This window comes from Oncorhynchus masou, chromosome 30, assembly GCF_036934945.1.
Source record: "Oncorhynchus masou masou isolate Uvic2021 chromosome 30, UVic_Omas_1.1, whole genome shotgun sequence".
Lineage (NCBI taxonomy): Eukaryota > Metazoa > Chordata > Actinopteri > Salmoniformes > Salmonidae > Oncorhynchus > Oncorhynchus masou.
In genome coordinates this window covers 5,854,097-5,876,815 of record NC_088241.1, presented here as the reverse complement: position 1 = coordinate 5,876,815, position 22,719 = coordinate 5,854,097, and the positions used below count along the sequence as shown (strand labels likewise).

The 22,719-nt window shown below is 45.0% G+C and overlaps 1 protein-coding gene and 1 long non-coding RNA gene across 4 annotated transcripts in view; one reads left to right on the top strand and one right to left on the bottom strand.

Moving 5' to 3' along the window:
• The window catches only part of LOC135523056 (uncharacterized), a 4,742-nt gene extending 1,983 nt beyond the window's left edge, over positions 1 to 2,759 (top strand). Inside the window, exon 2 of the long non-coding RNA XR_010452760.1 lies at positions 2,093 to 2,759. This is a non-coding gene — a long non-coding RNA (uncharacterized LOC135523056). The remainder of the gene's footprint in view (positions 1 to 2,092) is intronic.
• LOC135521895 (ephrin type-B receptor 5-like) overlaps positions 1 to 22,123 on the bottom strand; it is a 97,713-nt gene extending 75,590 nt beyond the window's left edge. For 2 of the 3 annotated variants that reach the window (XM_064947686.1, XM_064947687.1), the window contains exon 1: positions 22,049 to 22,123. In XM_064947686.1, the coding sequence (XP_064803758.1) occupies positions 22,049 to 22,106 (58 nt within the window). In that variant the 5' untranslated portion in view covers positions 22,107 to 22,123. Of the gene's footprint in view, positions 1 to 12,916; positions 13,005 to 22,048 lie in introns of those variants that run through there. The other variant, XM_064947688.1, reaches the window with a different exon arrangement.
• Positions 22,124 to 22,719: the final 596 nt, after the last annotated feature.

The window sequence follows — 22,719 nt, the reverse complement described above, 5'->3', positions numbered from 1 at the left end:
CAGAGAAGAGAGTCAGCCCGAGAATTGAACCTTGTGGCACCCCCACAGAGACTGCCAGAGGTCCGGACAACAGGCCTTCCAATTTGACACACTGAACTCTATCAGAGAAGTAGTTGGTGAACCAAGCGAGGCAGTCGTTTGAGAAACCAAGGCTGTTGTGTCTGCCGATAAGAATGTGGTGATTGACAGAGTCGAAAGCCTTGGCCAGGTCGATGAATATGGCTTCACACGATTGTCTCTTATCGATGGCGGTTATGATATTGTTTAGGACCTTGAGCGTGGCTGAGGTGCACCCATGACCAGCTCTGAAACCAGATTGCATCGCGGAGAAGGTACGGTGGGATTGGAAATGGTCGGTAATCTGTTTGTTAACTTGGCTTTCGAAGACCTTAGAAAGACAGGGTAGGATAGATATAGGTCTGTAGCAGTTTGGGTCTAGAGTGTCTCCCCCTTTGAAGAGGGGGATGTCCGCGGCAGCTTTCCAATCTTTGGGAATCTCAGATGAGGGGTTGCAAATAGAGGTTGCAACAATTTCGGCAGATAATTTTAGAAAGAGAGGGTCCAGACTGTCTAGCCCAGCTGATTTGTAGGGGTCCAGATTTTGCATCTCTTTCAGAACATCAGCTATCCTGATTTGGGTGAGGGAGAAATGTGGGAGGTTTGGGTGAGTTGATGTGGGGGGTGCAGGGCTGTTGACCGAGGTAGGGGTAGCCAGGTGGAAAGCATGGCCAGCCGTAGAAAAATGTTTATTGAAGTTTTCAATTATCATGGATTTATCGGTGGTGACAGTGTTTCCTAGCCTCAGTGCAGTGGGCAGCTGGGAGGAGGTGCTCTTATTCTCCATGGACTTTACAGTGTCCCAGAACCTTTTTGAGTTTGTGCTACAGGATGCAAATTTCTGCTTGAAAAAGCTAGCCTTAGCTTTCCTAACTGCCTGTGCATATTGGTTCATAAATTCCCTGAAAAGTTACATATCATGAGGGCTATTCGATGCTAATGCAGTACGCCACAGGATGTTTTTGTGCTGGTCAAGGGCAGTCATGTCTAGAGTGAACCAAAGGCTATATCTGTTCCTGGTTCTAAATCTTTTGAATTGGGCATGCTTATTTAAGATGGTGAGGAAGGCACTTTTAAAGAATACGGAGACTGACGGGATGAGGTCAATATCCTTCCAGGATACCCGGGCCAGGTCGATTAGAAAGGCCTGCTTGCTGAAGTCTTTTAGGGAGCGTTTGACAGTGATGACGGGTGGCCGTTTGACCGCAGACCCATTACGGATGCAGGCAATGAGGCAGTGATCGCTGATTTCTTGGTTGAAAGCAACACTGTGTATTTGGAGGGCAAGTTGGTTAGGATGATATCTATGAGGGTGTTTACAGATTTGGGGTTGTACCTGATGGGTTCATTGATAATTTGTGTGAGATTGAGGGCATCAAGCTGAGATTGTAGGATGTCCGGGGTGTACCCTCTCTGGGATAGGCCAGACACTTGCGTCCCACCTGGCCAAAAGCCAGGGAAAATGCAGAGCGACAAATTCAAATAAATTACTATAAAAATCAAACTTTCATTAAATCACACATGCAAATTAATGCCTGAATACAGCCAACATGTCCGATTTCAAAAAGGCTTTTCAGCGAAAGCATAAGATGTTATTATCTGATGATAGCACAACAGTAAACAATGTGAGAGTAGCATATTTCAACCCTGCAGGCGCGACACAAAACGCAATAATACAATATAAATCATGCCTTACCTTTGACGAGCTTCTTTTGTTGGCACTCCAATATGTCCCATAAACATCACAAATGGTCCTTTTGTTTGATTAATTCCGTCAATATATATCCAAAATGTCAATTTATTTGGCGCGTTTGATTCAGAAAAACACTGGTTCCAACTTGACCAATGTCACTACAAAATATCTCAAAAGTTACCTGTAAACTTTGCCAAAACATTTCAAACTACTTTTGTAATACAACTTTAGGTATTTTTATACGTAAATAATCGATACAATTGAAGACGGGATGATCTGTGTTCAATCCAAAAAGAAAACAAACTGACGCTACTTTTCTGGTCGTGCTCCCCTCTCAAACAGTCCACTTCAAGTGACTCTCATTCAAGATGGCCGTACTTCTTCATTACACAAAGGAAAAACCTCAACCAATTTCTAAAGACTGGTGACATCCAGTGAAAACGGTAGGAACTGCAAGAAGGTCCCTTGGAAATCTGGTTTCCCAATGAAAATTCATTGAAAAGACAGTGACCTCAAAAAATACAAATCTGAATGGTTTGTCCTCTGGGTTTTGCCTGCTACATAAGTTCTGTTATACTCATAGACATGATTCAAACAATTTTAGAAACGTCAGAGTGTTTTCTATCCAAATCTACTAATAATATGCATATCTTATATTCTGGGGATGAGTAGCCGGCAGTTGAATTTGGGCACGCTATTCATCCAAAAGTGAAAATTCTACCCCCTAGGTCACCTGGCAGCAAATTAACAAGGCACACCTGTTAATTGAAATGCATTCCAGGTGACTACCTCATGAAGCTGGTTGAGAGAATGCAAGAGTGTACACAGCTGTCAACAAGGCAAAGGGTGGCTACTTTGAAGAATGTCAAATATAAAATATTTGTGGACTTGTTTAACACTTTTTTGTTCACTACATGAGTCCATATGTGTTATTTCATAGTTTTGATGTCTTTACTGTTATTCTACAATGTAGAAAATAGTAAAAAATAAAGGAAAACCCTTGAATGAGTAGGTGTGTCCAAACTTTTGACTGGTACTGTACATGTACAGAAATAGAAATACAAGAAGAATCTACAAGCATGCATGAGCACATACGTGCGCGCACGCGCGCGCACACACACACACACACACACACGCACACGCACACACACACACACACGCACATTATGGCCTCCTTAGAAATACAAAACCTTTTTTTTATTCTGGTAGAACACAACACTAACGGATGTCTCATTTCACATTTAATTAACCCTCTACTTTGGACCAGATTCATGTATAAATCATAGAAATGTAATATTGATGTCTCTGCTATTTAGCTTCTTGTCAGAGACGTGAAGAGCCGCGAATCTGACTCTCCATATCTTACATCTCTCCTCTACGGGACTAAGCCTCACTTCAGCTAAGAGCACGGAAACGTGATTTTCGGGGAATTGATGTCAATTCTGTGTCTGTCAGCTCTGCAAACTATCCTCCATGATGAAAACCAACCGCTCCATGACAGTTGGCATTCAAATTGGCATTACATTTACAATGGAATATGTGTTTCTTGGAAATTATATTGGAACTAGTGCCAGAATTCAACTACTCTAGCATGTTGCATGACAATACAAGGTTAGGTAGCTTAGTAGTTAGAGTGTTGGGCCAATAACCGAAAGGTTGCTCGATTGAATCCCCGAGCTGACAAGGTGAAAATCGTTCTGCCCCTGAACAAGGCAGTTCACCCACTGTTCCTAGGCCGTCATTGTAAATAAGTATTTGTTTTTAACTGACTTGCCTAGTTAAATAAAGGTTAAATAAAAAATAATAAAAATCACAAATGGGATTTCAAACACAAACCCTCCTCTTTAACATTAACCCTAACATTACCCCTAAACCATAGATTGAACAAATAGAACATTCTAACATTCTAACATTTACTGTCACTCTAGTTCTCCACAGTATCTGATTTAAAAAGTCAGGCCACCAACAAACACACACAACTTCACTGTGAACAGCAGTAGGCCTCCTTTGCACTATTACTGCTTCCTCCAGTCCCCATTCTAGAGGGAAGACACTCAAAGTTTGTCCCAGACAGATGAGAAATCTGCTGAGTCTGCAATCTGGGCCTGAGTGGTGTGTTAATGCAGTGGTCTGTCTGGTCACTCTTTCACTTGCTCTCTTGCTCTGCGTACCAATGGACCTAGCTATCCCACTGTCATTATTCTCTCTCTCCTCCATACCTCTGTCTTTTCTCCCCCTTTCCTTCCATCTGTCCCCGTGTCCATCTCATCCTCTCCTCTATACCTCTGTCTTTTCTCCCCTTTCCTTCCATCTGTCCCTGTGTCCATCTCATCCTCTCCTCTATACCCCTGTCTTTTCTCCCCCTTTCCTTCCATCTGTCCCCGTGTCCATCTCATCCTCTCCTCTATACCCCTGTCTTTTCTCCCCCTTTCCTTCCATCTGTCCCCGTGTCCATCTCATCCTCTCCTCTATATCTGTCTTTTCTCCCCTTTCCTTCCATCTGTCCCCGTGTCCATCTCATCCTCTCCTCTATATCTCTGTCTTTTCTCCCCCTTTCCTTCCATCTGTCCCCGTGTCCATCTCATCCTCTCCTCTATACCTCTATCTTTTCTCCCCTTTCCTTCCATCTGTCCCTGTGTCCAACTCATCCTCTCCTCTATATCTGTCTTTTCTCCCCTTTCCTTCCATCTGTCCCCGTGTCCATCTCATCCTCTCCTCTATATCTCTGTCTTTTCTCCCCCTTTCCTTCCATCTGTCCCCGTGTCCATCTCATCCTCTCCTCTATACCTCTATCTTTTCTCCCCTTTCCTTCCATCTGTCCCCGTGTCCATCTCATCCTCTCCTCTATACCTCTGTCTTTTCTCCCCTTTCCTTCCATCTGTCCCCGTGTCCATCTCATCCTCTCCTCTATATCTCTGTCTTTTCTCCCCCTTTCCTTCCATCTGTCCCCGTGTCCATCTCATCCTCTCCTCTATACCTCTATCTTTTCTCCCCTTTCCTTCCATCTGTCCCTGTGTCCAACTCATCCTCTCCTCTATATCTGTCTTTTCTCCCCTTTCCTTCCATCTGTCCCCGTGTCCATCTCATCCTCTCCTCTATATCTCTGTCTTTTCTCCCCCTTTCCTTCCATCTGTCCCCGTGTCCATCTCATCCTCTCCTCTATACCTCTATCTTTTCTCCCCTTTCCTTCCATCTGTCCCCGTGTCCATCTCATCCTCTCCTCTATACCTCTGTCTTTTCTCCCCTTTCCTTCCATCTGTCCCCGTGTCCATCTCATCCTCTCCTCTATATCTCTGTCTTTTCTCCCCCTTTCCTTCCATCTGTCCCCGTGTCCATCTCATCCTCTCCTCTATACCTCTGTCTTTTCTCCTCTTTCCTTCCATCTGTCCCCGTGTCCAACTCATCCTCTCCTCTATACCTCTGTCTTTTCTCCCCTTTCCTTCCATCTGTCCCTGTGTCCATCTCATCCTCTCCTCTATACCTCTGTCTTTTCTCCCCCTTTCCTTCCATCTGTCCCCGTGTCCATCTCATCCTCTCCTCTATACCTCTGTCTTTTCTCCCCTTTCCTTCCATCTGTCCCCGTGTCCATCTCATCCTCTCCTCTATACCTCTGTCTTTTCTCCCCTTTCCTTCCATCTGTCCCCGTGTCCAACTCATCCTCTCCTCTATACCTCTGTCTTTTTTCCCCTTTCCTTCCATCTGTCCCCGTGTCCATCTCATCCTCTCCTCTATACCTCTGTCTTTTCTCCCCTTTCCTTCCACCTGTCCCCGTGTCCATCTCATCCTCTCCTCTATATCTCTGTCTTTTCTCCCCCTTTCCTTCCATCTGTCCCTGTGTCCATCTCATCCTCTCCTCTATACCTCTGTCTTTTCTCCCCTTTCCTTCCATCTGTCCCCGTGTCCATCTCATCCTCTCCTCTATACCTCTGTCTTTTCTCCCCTTTCCTTCCATCTGTCCCCGTGTCCAACTCATCCTCTCCTCTATACCTCTGTCTTTTCTCCCCTTTCCTTCCATCTGTCCCCGTGTCCAACTCATCCTCTCCTCCTCTACGTGAGTCTATTATTCATCTGTAAAGTGACAGTGGGCAGGCTTCTCCGTACCTCAAATAAGGAGATACATGCTGTTTCATTATTGATGCCCGAGCCACTGTTTGTTTGGTAAGGGCTGTGACACCGCAGAGAGAGAGAATGGAAGAAAGGAAGGCTGGTGGACGGACAGAAGAGGGACAGAGAGAGAGGGAGAAAACGAGAGGGGAAGGGCTGTGACACAGGAGACAGAATGAAAGAAAGAAGAGAGACAGACACAGCACAGTATGCGTTTATCTCCTGTCTTTGGGGAAGACGGACACAGGTAGAGAGAGAAAACTAAAGTGTTGTTCTACCCCTCTCTAATCCTTACGTCTCTCTGTCTTCTTTTCTCTCTCTCTTGTGGTGTTAATATCCACTCCACTCTGCTGGAGTGTAAAGGTGACTCACATGAGTTTCTGTCCCACTGTCACTGGTGTGTTCACTTCAGTTGAGTGGCCTTGCCTGCTCTGTCTCTTGCTCTCTCTTTTTCCATCCCTCCATCTCCCTTCCTTTCTATGTAGCTACAGTTGTTAACGCATACACTGCCACCCACTGTGAGTAGTGTCTCGTACTGTACATATTAGTCATATCTAAAAGGAGACGTAGGCTGCCTTGATACTTTCCAGGCAGTAGAGTCAGTTAGCACTCTACCAACCTCTTCCCTGTTAATATTGATGGAGACCAAAGGTGTGTGTGTGTCATGCTTTAGCACCTCTCTGCGATGGGCCCAAACACACCTACAAAACACACACAGTCACACACACTGAAGGTAAGGCACACAAACATGCTTTAGCACCTCTCTGTGATGGGCCCAAACACACCTACAAAACACACACAGTCACACACACTGAAGGTAAGGCACACAAACATGCTTTAGCACCTCTCTGCGATGGGCCCAAACACACCTACAAAACACACACAGTCACACACACTGAAGGTAAGGCACACAAACATGCTTTAGCCCCTCTCTGCGATGGGCCCAAACACACCTACAAAACACACACAGTCACACACACTGAAGGTAAGGCACACAAACATGCTTTAGCACCTCTCTGCGATGGGCCCAAACACACCTACAAAACACACACAGTCACACACACTGAGGGTAAGGCACACAAACATGCTTTAGCACCTCTCTGCGATGGGCCCAAACACACCTACAAAACACACACAGTCACACACACTGAAGGTAAGGCACACAAACATGCTTTAGCACCTCTCTGCGATGGGCCCAAGCACACCTACAAAACACACACAGTCACACACACTGAAGGTAAGGCACACAAACATGCTTTAGCACCTCTCTGTGATGGGCCCAAACACACCTACAAAACACACACAGTCACACACACTGAAGGTAAGGCACACAAACATGCTTTAGCCCCTCTCTGCGATGGGCCCAAACACAACTACAAAACACACATATACTCACACACACTGAAGGTAAGGCACACAAACATGCTTTAGCACCTCTCTGAGATGGGCCCAAACACACCTACAAAACACACACAGTCACACACACTGAAGGTAAGGCACACAAACATGCTTCAGCACCTCTCTGCGATGGGCCCAAACACACCTACAAAACACACACAGTCACACACACTGAAGGTAAGGCACACAAACATGCTTTAGCACCTCTCTGCGATGGGCCCAAACACACCTACAAAACACACACAGTCACACACACTGAAGGTAAGGCACACAAACATGCTTTAGCACCTCTCTGCGATGGGCCCAAGCACACCTACAAAACACACACAGTCACACACACTGAAGGTAAGGCACACAAACATGCTTTAGCACCTCTCTGTGATGGGCCCAAACACACCTACAAAACACACACAGTCACACACACTGAAGGTAAGGCACACAAACATGCTTTAGCACCTCTCTGCGATGGGCCCAAACACACCTACAAAACACACACAGTCACACACACTGAAGGTAAGGCACACAAACATGCTTTAGCACCTCTCTGAGATGGGCCCAAACACACCTACAAAACACACACAGTCACACACACTGAAGGTAAGGCACACAAACATGCTTTAGCACCTCTCTGCGATGGGCCCAAACACACCTACAAAACACACACAGTCACACACACTGAAGGTAAGGCACACAAACATGCTTTAGCCCCTCTCTGCGATGGGCCCAAACACACCTACAAAACACACACAGTCACACACACTGAAGGTAAGGCACACAAACATGCTTTAGCCCCTCTCTGCGATGGGCCCAAACACACCTACAAAACACACACAGTCACACACACTGAAGGTAAGGCACACAAACATGCTTTAGCACCTCTCAGTGATGGGCCCAAACACACCTACAAAACACACAGTCACACACACTGAAGGTAAGGCACACAAACATGCTTTAGCACCTCTCTGCGATGGGCCCAAACACACCTACAAAACACACACAGTCACACACACTGAAGGTAAGGCACACAAACATGCTTTAGCCCCTCTCTGCGATGGGCCCAAACACACCTACAAAACACACACAGTCACACACACTGAAGGTAAGGCACACAAACATGCTTTAGCCCCTCTCTGCGATGGGCCCAAACACAACTACAAAACACACATATACTCACACACACTGAAGGTAAGGCACACAAACATGCTTTAGCCCCTCTCTGCGATGGGCCCAAACACACCTACAAAACACACACAGTCACACACACTGAAGGTAAGGCACACAAACATGCTTCAGCACCTCTCTGCGATGGGCCCAAACACACCTACAAAACACACACAGTCACACACACTGAAGGTAAGGCACACAAACATGCTTTAGCACCTCTCTGCGATGGGCCCAAACACACCTACAAAACACACACATAGACTCACACACACTGAAGGTAAGGCACACAAACATGCTTTAGCCCCTCTCTGCGATGGGCCCAAACACACCTACAAAACACACACAGTCACACACACTGAAGGTAAGGCACACAAACATGCTTTAGCACCTCTCTGCGCTGGGCCCAAACACACACAGTCACACACACTGAAGGTAAGGCACACAAACATGCTTTAGCACCTCTCTGCGCTGGGCCCAAACACACACAGTCACACACACTGAAGGTAAGGCACACAAACATGCTTTAGCACCTCTCTGCGATGGGCTAAAACACACACAGTCACACACACTGAAGGTAAGGCACACAAACATGCTTTAGCACCTCTCTGTGATGGGCCAAAACACACACAGTCACACACACTGAAGGTAAGGCACACAAACATGCTTTAGCACCTCTCTGCGATGGGCCCAAACACACCTACAAAACACACACAGTCACACACACTGAGGGTAAGGCACACAAACATGCTTTAGCACCTCTCTGCGATGGGCCCAAACACACCTACAAAACACACACAGTCACACACACTGAAGGTAAGGCACACAAACATGCTTTAGCACCTCTCTGCGATGGGCCCAAGCACACCTACAAAACACACACAGTCACACACACTGAAGGTAAGGCACACAAACATGCTTTAGCACCTCTCTGTGATGGGCCCAAACACACCTACAAAACACACACAGTCACACACACTGAAGGTAAGGCACACAAACATGCTTTAGCACCTCTCTGCGATGGGCCCAAACACACCTACAAAACACACACAGTCACACACACTGAAGGTAAGGCACACAAACATGCTTTAGCACCTCTCTGAGATGGGCCCAAACACACCTACAAAACACACACAGTCACACACACTGAAGGTAAGGCACACAAACATGCTTTAGCACCTCTCTGCGATGGGCCCAAACACACCTACAAAACACACACAGTCACACACACTGAAGGTAAGGCACACAAACATGCTTTAGCCCCTCTCTGCGATGGGCCCAAACACACCTACAAAACACACACAGTCACACACACTGAAGGTAAGGCACACAAACATGCTTTAGCCCCTCTCTGCGATGGGCCCAAACACACCTACAAAACACACACAGTCACACACACTGAAGGTAAGGCACACAAACATGCTTTAGCACCTCTCAGTGATGGGCCCAAACACACCTACAAAACACACAGTCACACACACTGAAGGTAAGGCACACAAACATGCTTTAGCACCTCTCTGCGATGGGCCCAAACACACCTACAAAACACACACAGTCACACACACTGAAGGTAAGGCACACAAACATGCTTTAGCCCCTCTCTGCGATGGGCCCAAACACACCTACAAAACACACACAGTCACACACACTGAAGGTAAGGCACACAAACATGCTTTAGCCCCTCTCTGCGATGGGCCCAAACACAACTACAAAACACACATATACTCACACACACTGAAGGTAAGGCACACAAACATGCTTTAGCCCCTCTCTGCGATGGGCCCAAACACACCTACAAAACACACACAGTCACACACACTGAAGGTAAGGCACACAAACATGCTTCAGCACCTCTCTGCGATGGGCCCAAACACACCTACAAAACACACACAGTCACACACACTGAAGGTAAGGCACACAAACATGCTTTAGCACCTCTCTGCGATGGGCCCAAACACACCTACAAAACACACACATAGACTCACACACACTGAAGGTAAGGCACACAAACATGCTTTAGCACCTCTCTGCGATGGGCCCAAACACACCTACAAAACACACACAGTCACACACACTGAAGGTAAGGCACACAAACATGCTTTAGCACCTCTCTGCGCTGGGCCCAAACACACACAGTCACACACACTGAAGGTAAGGCACACAAACATGCTTTAGCACCTCTCTGCGCTGGGCCCAAACACACACAGTCACACACACTGAAGGTAAGGCACACAAACATGCTTTAGCACCTCTCTGCGATGGGCTAAAACACACACAGTCACACACACTGAAGGTAAGGCACACAAACATGCTTTAGCACCTCTCTGTGATGGGCCAAAACACACACAGTCACACACACTGAAGGTAAGGCACACAAACATGCTTTAGCACCTCTCTGCGATGGGCCAAAACACACACAGTCACACACACTGAAGGTAAGGCAAACAAACATGCTTTAGCACCTCTCTGCGATGGGCCCAAACACACACAGTCACACACACTGAAGGTAAGGCACACAAACATGCTTTAGCACCTCTCTGCGATGGGCCCAAACACACACAGTCACACACACTGAAGGTAAGGCACACAAACATGCTTTAGCACCTCTCTGCGATGGGCCAAAACACACACAGTCACACACACTGAAGGTAAGGCACACAAACATGCTTTAGCACCTCTCTGCGATGGGCCAAAACACACACAGTCACACACACTGAAGGTAAGGCACACAAACATGCTTTATCACCTCTCTGCGATGGGCCCAAACACACACACAGTCACACACACTGAAGGTAAGGCACACAAACATGCTTTAGCACCTCTCTGCGATGGGCCCAAACACACACAGTCACACACACTGAAGGTAAGGCACACAAACATGCTTTAGCACCTCTCTGCGCTGGGCCCAAACACACCTACAAAACACACACAGTCACACACACTGGAGGTAAGGCACACAAACATGCTTTAGCACCTCTCTGCGATGGGCCCAAACACACACAGTCACACACACTGAAGGTAAGGCACACAAACATTGTGGCACAGACACTCCAACATACACACTTATAGACAAACACTGAAACACTCCATTTATCCACCCATCTCCACCCTGTCTCTTAATATCCTCCAGATGCTGCATCCATCCATCCACAGACAGTCAGTCAAGGACAGGTTCTACTACCCTCCATCATTACATACAACCACCGAGAGAGAGACACAGGGAAAGAGTGGAAGGATGGAGGGAGGGAGAGGAGGAATGAGGAAAACGGGAGATTAACACAAGTCCAGAAATAAGCTCACGCACGTCAAAGGGGGTCATCAAAACTTCGCTGTTGGTTACAAAGAGGACAAGTGCTGATGGAGAGAGCAGCGGTGAACCCATCACACCCCACGCCCTGTTACAGTCTGCATAGCTTCACCTAGCAATGAAGCAAGAAGTAACTCACTGAACAGGCACCAGCAAGATACAGGAAGAAAGACAGTTGCAATTTGGTGAAGCTTTGAGCAAGTTATTCCCCCTGCTAATACCCTGTCTTTTCTTACTGCCTCTCTATATCTCTTCTCTGGAATGTTGTGTATTACCTTCCCATGATGCTCTAAAAGCTACCTCTCATTTGGCACAGTATTGGGCAACTCCATTAACCATGTTTTCCTTTTTTGGCAGAAATGTAGCAGTAGGCCTATATCCCTAAACCACTCAGTAATGAATTAACTGGTATTTTGCCGTTCTGTGGCCCTGTCTCTCTTTCCAGTTTCAGACTAATATTATTGGGCTATTTGGCACGTTATCCAGCTAGCTTGATTTCAGGGGTAACTTAATTCACCATTTGTTCCTCCTCTTACTCAAAAAGCAGGCCGAGGCCTAGTCATTCCATGAACAAACTGTTACTCTCCCTCTCTCACCCTTTCTCTCCCTTTTCTGACACAATCCTGTTTGGCTCATTATGAGGCTATCTTGGTAAAGGTCTAATTTGGGCGGCAGGTAGCCTCGAGGTTGAGCGTTGGGCTAGAACCGAAAGGTTGCTGCTTTGAATACCGGAGCCGACAAGTTGAAAAAAATAATGTCTGGCGCTGTGGTCTTGAGCAAGGCATTTAACCCTAATTGCTCCAGGGGCGCTATTCAATGGTGACCCTGGCTGTGACCCCACTCCCCACGGGTGTCTCAGGGGGAGTTGGGATATGAAGAAACACATTTCCATTACACACAATTATTATTATTATTCCGTTTAAAAAATGTTGTTCTCCTCGACAGATAAGTTAACTCTTCTCTGCCAGACAGTGAGTGGTCTTTGGTCTCTGTCGCCTCGGGGTTCATGGCTCTTGAATCACAGAAGTGACACATGACTCAGCCATGGATAAACCAGACTCGACCACAGAGATAATCCTCACATCACGCAAGGGGAGACAGGGGAAATAAGCCTAATGAAGGTGAGAAAAATAACTATGTAAGCACCCCCCCAAAACAAAAAAAAATGTCCCAAGAAAAACAAAGCCCTGGCTCACCTCGGGGTCGTTGTGTCGTTGACGGATCCTCCTCTCGCCTCACACGAAGCCATTTCAATCACCATATGCGCACACATGCAGGCGGCCAGCCCTCAAGGACATAGCGAGCTTTTAGTGGGAGAGCTGCTCTTTTAAAGCGGTTCCACGGTCCCAAGACTCCCGCTGAGAGACACGTGCTCCGTTTTATCACACTTTCTTTTATTTCTTATGCCCTGAAAGAACAGCTTATCACACCAGAGATAAGGCCAATTATCTGCTCAATTAATGCCAGAACCTGCTACCAGCACTGGCCCAAATGACCTCAGAATTGAATTCAGAAAATTTGAATGTTCTCAGAGGCAATTCATTTTGCAGCAGTCATAGAACGTATCACATAAAAAATGTTTAAACGAAAAAACAACCACAAATAGCAAAGGATATTTCCAAGACAGTAGGCAGGGTAAGAGAATTTCATAGTTATAGCGCAAGTGCTAAGTGTAATTAGTCCAACATTTTGTTAAATTGCAGAATTGCATTCAGAATAAAAGAGTATTTGGCCATATTTAATTTATTTGATTTTTTTTTCTTTGTTTTGGGCCAATAAGCGAAATGTTGCTGGTTCAAATCCCTGAGCCGACTAGGTGAATAAAAAAAAACAACATCTTCTGATGTGCCCTTGAGCAAGGCACGTAACCCTAGTTGCTCTGGATAATAGTGTCTGCTAAATGACTAATATGTAGAAAATGTAGTCTGTACCTGTGGTCAGAGGGAAGGGGGTGGACCGGGTGGGATGAGTCAACCAGGGGGAAGGGGGTGGACTGGGTGGGATGAGTCAACCAGAGGGAAGGGGGTGGACTGGGTGGGATGAGTCAACCAGAGGGAAGGGGGTGGACTGGGTGGGATGAGTCAACCAGAGGGAAGGGGGTGGACTGGGTGGGATGAGTCAACCAGGGGGAAGGGGGTGGACTGGGTGGGATGAGTCAACCAGGGGGAAGTAGGTGGACTGGGTGGGATGAGTCAACCAGGGGGAAGGGGGTGGACTGGGTGGGATGAGTCAACCAGGTGGAAGGGGGTGGACTGGGTGGGATGAGTCAACCAGGGGGAAGGGGGTGGACTGGGTGGGATGAGTCAACCAGGGGGAAGGGGGTGGACTGGGTGGGATGAGTCAACCAGAGGGAAGGGGGTGGACTGGGTGGGATGAGTCAACCAGAGGGAAGGGGGTGGACTGGGTGGGATGAGTCAACCAGAGGGAAGGGGGTGGACTGGGTGGGATGAGTCAACCAGAGGGAAGGGGGTGGACTGGGTGGGATGAGTCAACCAGGGGGAAGGGGGTGGACTGGGTGGGATGAGTCAACCAGAGGGAAGGGGGTGGACTGGGTGGGATCCGGAGGGCTCTGCCCAGGTAGAGAGATGACACTTCATGCTGTTGCTGCCCCATGATTCTTCTGCAAGTCTTGACTACTTTGTCCAACCTTTTTTTCTGTGCACCTTTGATATTCCCAAACCAGGAGGTCAAGCAGTAGGACAGAATGCTCTGAATGAATGATTTATAAAAGAGAACCATGATGGCCAGATCAACATTAAAAAGGATCAGTTTCTGGTGAGACTGACAGAATGATTATCTCTAACTCACACAGTGAGATGAGAGGCCCATCTCAGCCTGACAGCCTGTTATAAACAACAAACAAATACATATTAGGCCTAGTCTGCTGTTAGGCATTTAACACTACAGTCTGCTGTTAGGCATTTAACACTACAGTCTGCTGTTAGGCATTTAACACTGAAGTCTGCTGTTAGGCATTTAACACTGAAGTCTGCTGTTAGTCATTTAACACTGAAGTCTGCTGTTAGTCATTTAACACTACAGTCTGCTGTTAGGCATTTAACACTGAAGTCTGCTGTTAGGCATTTAACACTAAAGTCTGCTGTTAGGCATTTAACACTAAAGTCTGCTGTTAGGCATTTAACACTGAAGTCTGCCGTTAGTCATTTAACACTACAGTCTGCTGTTAGGCATTTAACACTAAAGTCTGCTGTTAGGCATTTAACACTACAGTCTGCTGTTAGGCATTTAACACTACAGTCTGCTGTTAGGCATTTAACACTACAGTCTGCTGTTAGGCATTTAACACTGAAGTCTGCCGTTAGTCATTTAACACTACAGTCTGCTGTTAGGCATTTAACACTAAAGTCTGCTGTTAGGCATTTAACACTAAAGTCTGCCGTTAGTCATTTAACACTACAGTCTGCTGTTAGGCATTTAACACTGAAGTCTGCTGTTAGGCATTTAACACTGAAGTCTGCTGTTAGGCATTTAACACTAAAGTCTGCTGTTAGGCATTTAACACTGAAGTCTGCTGTTAGGCATTTAACACTAAAGTCTGCTGTTAGGCATTTAACACTAAAGTCTGCTGTTAGGCATTTAACACTGAAGTCTGCTGTTAGGCATTTAACACTAAAGTCTGCTGTTAGGCATTTAACACTGAAGTCTGCCGTTAGGCATTTAACACTAAAGTCTGCCGTTAGGCATTTAACACTAAAGTCTGCTGTTAGGCATTTAACACTAAAGTCTGCCGTTAGGCATTTAACACTAAAGTCTGCTGTTAGGCATTTAACACTGAAGTCTGCCGTTAGGCATTTAACACTAAAGTCTGCTGTTAGGCATTTAACACTAAAGTCTGCTGTTAGGCATTTAACACTAAAGTCTGCTGTTAGGCATTTAACACTAAAGTCTGCTGTTAGGCATTTAACACTAAAGTCTGCTGTTAGGCATTTAACACTAAAGTCTGCTGTTAGGCATTTAACACTAAAGTCTGCTGTTAGGCATTTAACACTAAAGTCTGCTGTTAGGCATTTAACACTAAAGCCTGCTGTTAGGCATTTAACACTAAAGTCTGCTGTTAGGCATTTAACACTAAAGTCTGCTGTTAGGCATTTAACACTAAAGTCTGCTGTTAGGCATTTAACACTAAAGTCTGCTGTTAGGCATTTAACACTAAAGTCTGCTGTTAGGCATTTAACACTAAAGTCTGCTGTTAGTCATTTAACACTAAATTCTGCTGTTGGGCATTTAAAATTAAAGTCTGCTGTTAGGCATTTAACACTAAATTCTGGTGTTGGGCATTTAACACTAAAGTCTGCTGTTAAGCATTTAACACTAAAGTCTGCTGTTAGCTAAAGTCTGCTGTTAGGCATTTAACACTAAAGTCTGGTGTTGGGCATTTGACACTAAAGTATGCTGTTAGGCATTTAACACTAAAGTCTGCTGTTAGGCATTTAACACTAAAGCCTGCTGTCAGGGATTTAACACTAAAGTCTGCTGTTAGGCATTTAACACTAAAGTCTGCTGTTAGGCATTTAACACTAAGGTCTGCTGTTAGGTATTTAACACTAAAGTCTGCTGTTAGGCATTTAACACCAAAGTCTGCTGTTAGGCATTTAATACTAAAGTCTGCTGTTAGTCATTTAACACTAAAGTCTGTTGTTAGGCATTTAACACTAAAGTCTGCTGTTAGTCATTTAACACTAAAGTCTGGTGTTAGGCATTTAACACTAAAGTCTGCTGTTAGGCATTTAACACTAAAGCCTGCTGTTAGGGATTTAACACTAAAGTCTGCTGTTAGGCATTTAACACTAAAGTCTGCTGTTAGGCATTTAACACTAAAGTCTGTTGTTAGGCATTTAACACTAAAGTCTGCTGTTAGTCATTTAACACTAAAGTCTGGTGTTAGGCATTTAACACTAAAGCCTGCTGTTAGGCATTTAACACTAAAGCCTGCTGTTAGGGATTTAACACTAAAGTCTGCTGTTAGGCATTTAACACTAAAGTCTGCTGTTAGGCATTTAACACTAAAGTCTGTTGTTAGGCATTTAACACTAAAGTCTGTTGTTAGGCATTTAACACTAAAGTCTGCTGTTAGTCATTTAACACTAAAGTCTGGTGTTAGGCATTTAACACTAAAGTCTGCTGTTAGGCATTTAACACTAAAGCCTGCTGTTAGGGATTTAACACTAAAGTCTGCTGTTAGGCATTTAACACTAAAGGCTGGTGTTGGGCATTTAACACTAAAGTCTGCTGTTAGGCATTTAACACTAAAGTCTGGTGTTAGGCACTTAACACTAAATTCTGCTGTTGGGCATTTAAAACTAAAGTCTGCTGTTAGGCATTTAACACTAAATTCTGGTGTTGGGCATTTTACACTAAAGTCTGCTGTTAGGCATTTAACACTAAAGTCTGCTGTTAGGCATTTAACACTAAATTCTGGTGTTGGGCATTTAACACTAAAGTCTGCTGTTAAGCATTTAACACTAAAGTCTGCTGTTAGCTAAAGTCTGCTGTTAGGCATTTAACACTAAAGTCTGGTGTTGGGCATTTAACACTAAAGTCTGCTGTTAGGCATTTAACACTAAAGTCTGCTGTTAGTCATTTAACACTAAAGTCTGTTGTTAGGCATTTAACACTAAAGTCTGCTGTTAGTCATTTAACACTAAAGTCTGGTGTTAGGCATTTAACACTAAAGCCTGCTGTTAGGGATTTAACACTAAAGTCTGCTGTTAGGCATTTAACACTAAAGTCTGCTGTTAGGCATTTAACACTGAAGTCTGCTGTTAGGCATTTAACACTAAAGTCTGTTGTTAGGCATTTAACACTAAAGCCTGCTGTTAGGCATTTAACACTAAAGTCTGCTGTTAGGCATTTAACACTAAATTCTGTTGTTGGGCATTTAACACTAAAGTCTGCTGTTAGGCATTTAACACTAAAGTCTGCTGTTAGGCATTTAACACTAAAGTCTGCTGTTAGGCATTTAACACTAAAGTCTGCTGTTAGGCATTTAACACTAAAGCCTGCTGTTAGGCATTTAACACTAAAGCCTGCTGTTAGGCATTTAACACTAAAGCCTGCTGTTAGGCATTTAACACTAAAGCCTGCTGTTAGGCATTTAACACTAAGGTCTGCTGTTAGGCATTTAACACTAAATTCTGTTGTTGGGCATTTAACACTAAAGCCTGCTGTTAGGGATTTAACACTAAAGTCTGCTGTTAGGCATTTAACACTAAATTCTGTTGTTGGGCATTTAACACTAAAGCCTGCTGTTAGGGATTTAACACTAAAGTCTGCTGTTAGGCATTTAACACTAAATTCTGGTGTTGGGCATTTAACACTAAAGACTGCTGTTAGGGATTTAACACTAAAGTCTGCTGTTACGGATTTAACACTAAAGCCTGCTGTTAGGCATTTAACACTAAAGCCTGCTGTTAGGCATTTAACACCAAAGCCTGCTGTTAGGCATTTAACACTAAAGTCTGATGTTAGGCATTTAACACTAAAGTCTGCTGTTAGGCATTTAACACTAAAGCCTGCTGTTAGGCATTTAACACTAAAGTCTGCTGTTAGGCATTTAACACTAAATTCTGTTGTTGGGCATTTAACACTAAAGTCTGCTGTTGGGCATTTAACACTAAAGTCTGCTGTTAGGCATTTAACACTAAAGCCTGCTGTTAGGCATTTAACACTAAAGCCTGCTGTTAGGCATTTAACACTAAAGTCTGGTGTTTTCAAAGTCAGGCTGAATTGAAAATATGAATCATATCCTATAGATACTGGCCATCGTTATCAGTGCCAATCATGTCATAGCCTTTTCCTGCAGTCAAAATGATCAAATCACCCTCTATTTCCTCATGGGTGGAATGTTATTCATATTTTTCATAATTTCATAATTAATCTACATTATAAAGAAAACTGCTGAAAACCCAGTGTTTCTATGTCAAATGGTTTTGTCCAGTCTACTGTGATGTACATAAAGTGTAATATTGGGATGCAAACTCAAAATGTAATGTATTTCAACTCTCTCCATATATATCTGACATGGTACAGGTGTCTTCTTTGTTTTAAGCCCATAACCATGTGTGAGAGGTGTAAACTTTTTGTTTCAAAGTAGATTTGTTAAGACTACCATGAAAAACTCTGTGTGACCCTGGTTTAGCCCACTACCGTAAAAGGTTAACAAGTTACAGCCTACCAAAACAGAAGAGGGGATATTTGACCAAATTAAAACAAGGGTCCATTCAGGCATCTTCTAGTGCCTGAGGTGATCAGGCCTGTCTCCTGTTGGTGCATCCCGGGTTGGGTGTGGAAACAACACAAGTCAACAGCTTTTTAATTTGATTTATTAACCTTCATTTAACCAGCGAAAACCCATTAAGACCAGAGTCTCATTTCCAATGGTGCCCTGAGAACCACAGTTCAAGCAACGTGAGCAACACATTTAACAATGATCACTACAAAATGAGTTGCAACATTTAACAACGATCACTACAAAATGAGTTGCAACATTTAACAACGATCACTACAAAATGAGTTGCAACATTTCAAATAAATCACGTTCCATTCAAAAGGGCAGTAGAAACAAATACATACAATCAATCAAAACAAGGGCAGTTTTCATTGGTCACATTTAAAAAAATCAGAGGCCTAAATTCACCTTCTGGGACCAGATAATGACATTTTAGAATGAACTGTAGGTCATCCCAGGATGGAGGGGCATAGTAACTGAAAGCAGTCTTCCCTAACTCAGAGGAGACCCGCGGAGACCTGTTGAACAGCTAAACTCAAAGGAGAGTGATAGATGGAAAAACACAGACAGGATACCTTAGAGTAGTAACCCAGTTATTAGATGTTCTTCTTCAAAGGACGAACCTGTTGCCACAGAGGAGGACGCTACAAAAAAAGGAGTATGAGAGAGATTTATCTCTTTTCTTCATGTTTAATACACTTCAATCAGCACCTTGTCAATCTCTTAGGTATGCTGTGATCTTTGGCTCCTACCTGGCTATAGGAGTGTACACACCAACACCTTTCAGCCACCATAGTGAGCCACGACATACACGCACACACACTAACACACACAGAGACATAAATCGTCAGTTGTTCAACCCAAAGCAGTGTAGAGTAGCCTCTGGACAGGGAATTCACTGGACAAACAACACAAGATTCAACAACCACCACTCTCTGAAGAACCATACAGACAGACATAGATATACTCATTGGTGCAGAACAAAACACATGTATTCACACTTGCACACTGACTCACAACACACACAGCCAAGAAAGACAAAAACAGACACCAGATCCCACAGACACTACACACATGGTCACATACATAGAGACAGTCTGTCAGACAGTCAGATATTCATTTAATTTCAATTAAATCACAACCTCCCACCACCAACAGTTCTTGGCATAACCAACTGGTTTTATGTCGGTTTTAGATGGAGTTCTGTGCTATCAGCTTAATACAGCATTACAGAAAGAGCTCTGTCAATCATTCAGCACATCAACAGAATCTGTAGGCCAGTGACACAATCTACCCCCCCCCCCCACACACACACACCACATTTCATCTTAGTAAAGACCATCTGTTACATACGCTGCAGCTCAAATCTGTGGAGCTAGATAGAGCAGTTTCCTCCCCTGCTTTGACACACATAGACAGAGCCACCATGAATAACCACTCAAACACATCAATCACTGCACATCACCCATCATCGCTCTTCTTTAAAATAGAACAGGAGCTTTCCAGTGCTTTTCAGATGAAATATATGCAGAGGCCTCTCCAAGAGATGGAGACAGAATGCAAATGTACACACCACACAGACAAAGAATTACACCTGCGCATGCACACATACACACACATAGACATATAAAGGCGCACACACGCACGCACACACACATACACACACGGCCAAAGACAGATAGTGAGTCATTAACTATTACTTAGTTTTCGCATATCAACCCACTTCAATATGACAGTCCACTTCAACTTGACATGCCACCTTATGCATGTGGATTTTGTGCAGCTATCCATCCATCCTTCCCCCCTCTCTCCCCCCCCCCTCTCTCTCTCTCTCTCTCTCTTTAAATTAAATTTAAATTTGAGGGCTTTATTGATATTCTCTCTCTTTCTTTCTTTCTTTCTTTCTTTCTCTCTCTCTCTCTTTTTATCTCATTTCCCATCCATCCATCCATCCAGCCATCCATCCATTTGACTATAAATCATCACCAAGACCTATCAAAGCCTGCAACAACATGCCTTCTTGAATACTGGGACAGTCTCCCATTAACATGAACAATGGGAAAAAAGACCAACAAATGAAAAGAGGCACATGTTACAGTGGGAGGAAGAGGAGGAGGGGAGGGGAGGTGGAGGAGAGGAGGAGAAGGAGGAGGAGGGGGAGAGGAGGAGAGGAGGAGGGGAGGGGAGGGGAGGGAGGGGAGGGGGGGGGAGGGGAGGGGAGGGGAGGGAGGAGGAGGAGAGGAGGAGGAGGAGTAGGAGGAGGAGAGAGGAGGAGGAGGAGGAGAGGTGAAGGAGGGGAGGAGGGGTGGAGGAGGGGAGGAGGGGTGGAGGAGGATGAGGAGGAGGAGGAGGGAAGGCGAGGGGATGAGAGGTGGAGGGGAGCGGAGGTGAGGGAGGGGAGGAGGGGAGAAGAGATGGATGTGGAGGTGGAGGAGGCAGGAGAGGAGGAGGGGAGGAGAGATAGATGTGGAGGTGGAGGAAAAAGAGGAGGGGAGGAGGAGGAGGAGGCGTGCTGGTAGGGAGTACTGTAGCTGTAGTGGAGCTGAATAGGGAGGGAGGCAGGGGGTCTTTAACTGTCACATTCATGATATCATGAGTGGGGGGTGGCAGGGGGTCTTTAACTGTCACATTCATGATATCATGAGTGGGGGGTGGCAGGGTTCAGAGGGAGAGAAGGGTTATGCAACGTATTAACCATTTTGATTATTGCCCCACATTTGTCTTCTTTTGTTGTGAGAACTTGACCGGCCCCATGGAGAACCTGGCTTTCCCATGCCAACTTAGTTCTGTCTGACACACTATAACATGGAGACACACACACGCATGCACACACTCTCACACACACATACAAACATACATACATACAGAGACAAACCAACTCTCCATCACTCTTGAACACACACAAGTGCACGACACACATACACATACACACATACATTCACACACAGAGCCACATCCATTGCACACAAACACACACACTCACAAACGTACAAACACACAAAAAGCTCACTCACAATCACTCTAATATAAACACACACACTGTCTTATATAGGAATAGAGAGGTAAAGTTGTTTCTTACCTTCTTCAGCTGAATTAGACTGGAGAAACAGAGAGAGAGAAAGAAGGACATTCCACATCTCCACTACAGAATGACACTAACCCAGAGAGGGAGGAGGGAGGGAGCATGAAAGAGAGAGAGAGAGAGAGAGAGAGAGAGAGAGAGACAGAGAGAGAGAGAGAGAGAGACAGCGAGAGAGAGGGGGGACTGGGAGGAGGAGTCTGCCTGCTCTATTTCAGAGAGAGAGAGAGAGAGAGAGAGATATGGGGAGGTGGATGGGGGAAGGAGAACAAATAATTTTCAGAGTGAAGGAAAAAAACGACAGCAGCACCAATATTGTGCCGGGCGTGAGGTAAACACTCCACATTCATAACTGTGGAAATGAGAACGACAGAGTGTGGTGGAAAAATCTACAAATGAGTTTGGCTGGTTTGCACTAGAACCACTGTCTAGACATGCCAAGTTATCCTTCTCCTCTATGTTATCCTTCTGTGTAAACACACATTAATTCAGGCTGGCACTTCGGCTGGCAAGAAACTATGGCATCACTGGCATATCTGAATTCTGTAACAACATGCATTTCTTGGAGCTTGTGCCAACATTTTTTTGTCACACTTTTTTTATGTAAATCATCATAATTTAGACGCATTATTGGCCTCCACCACTCATCTTGCTCTCTCTGCCTCCTTTCT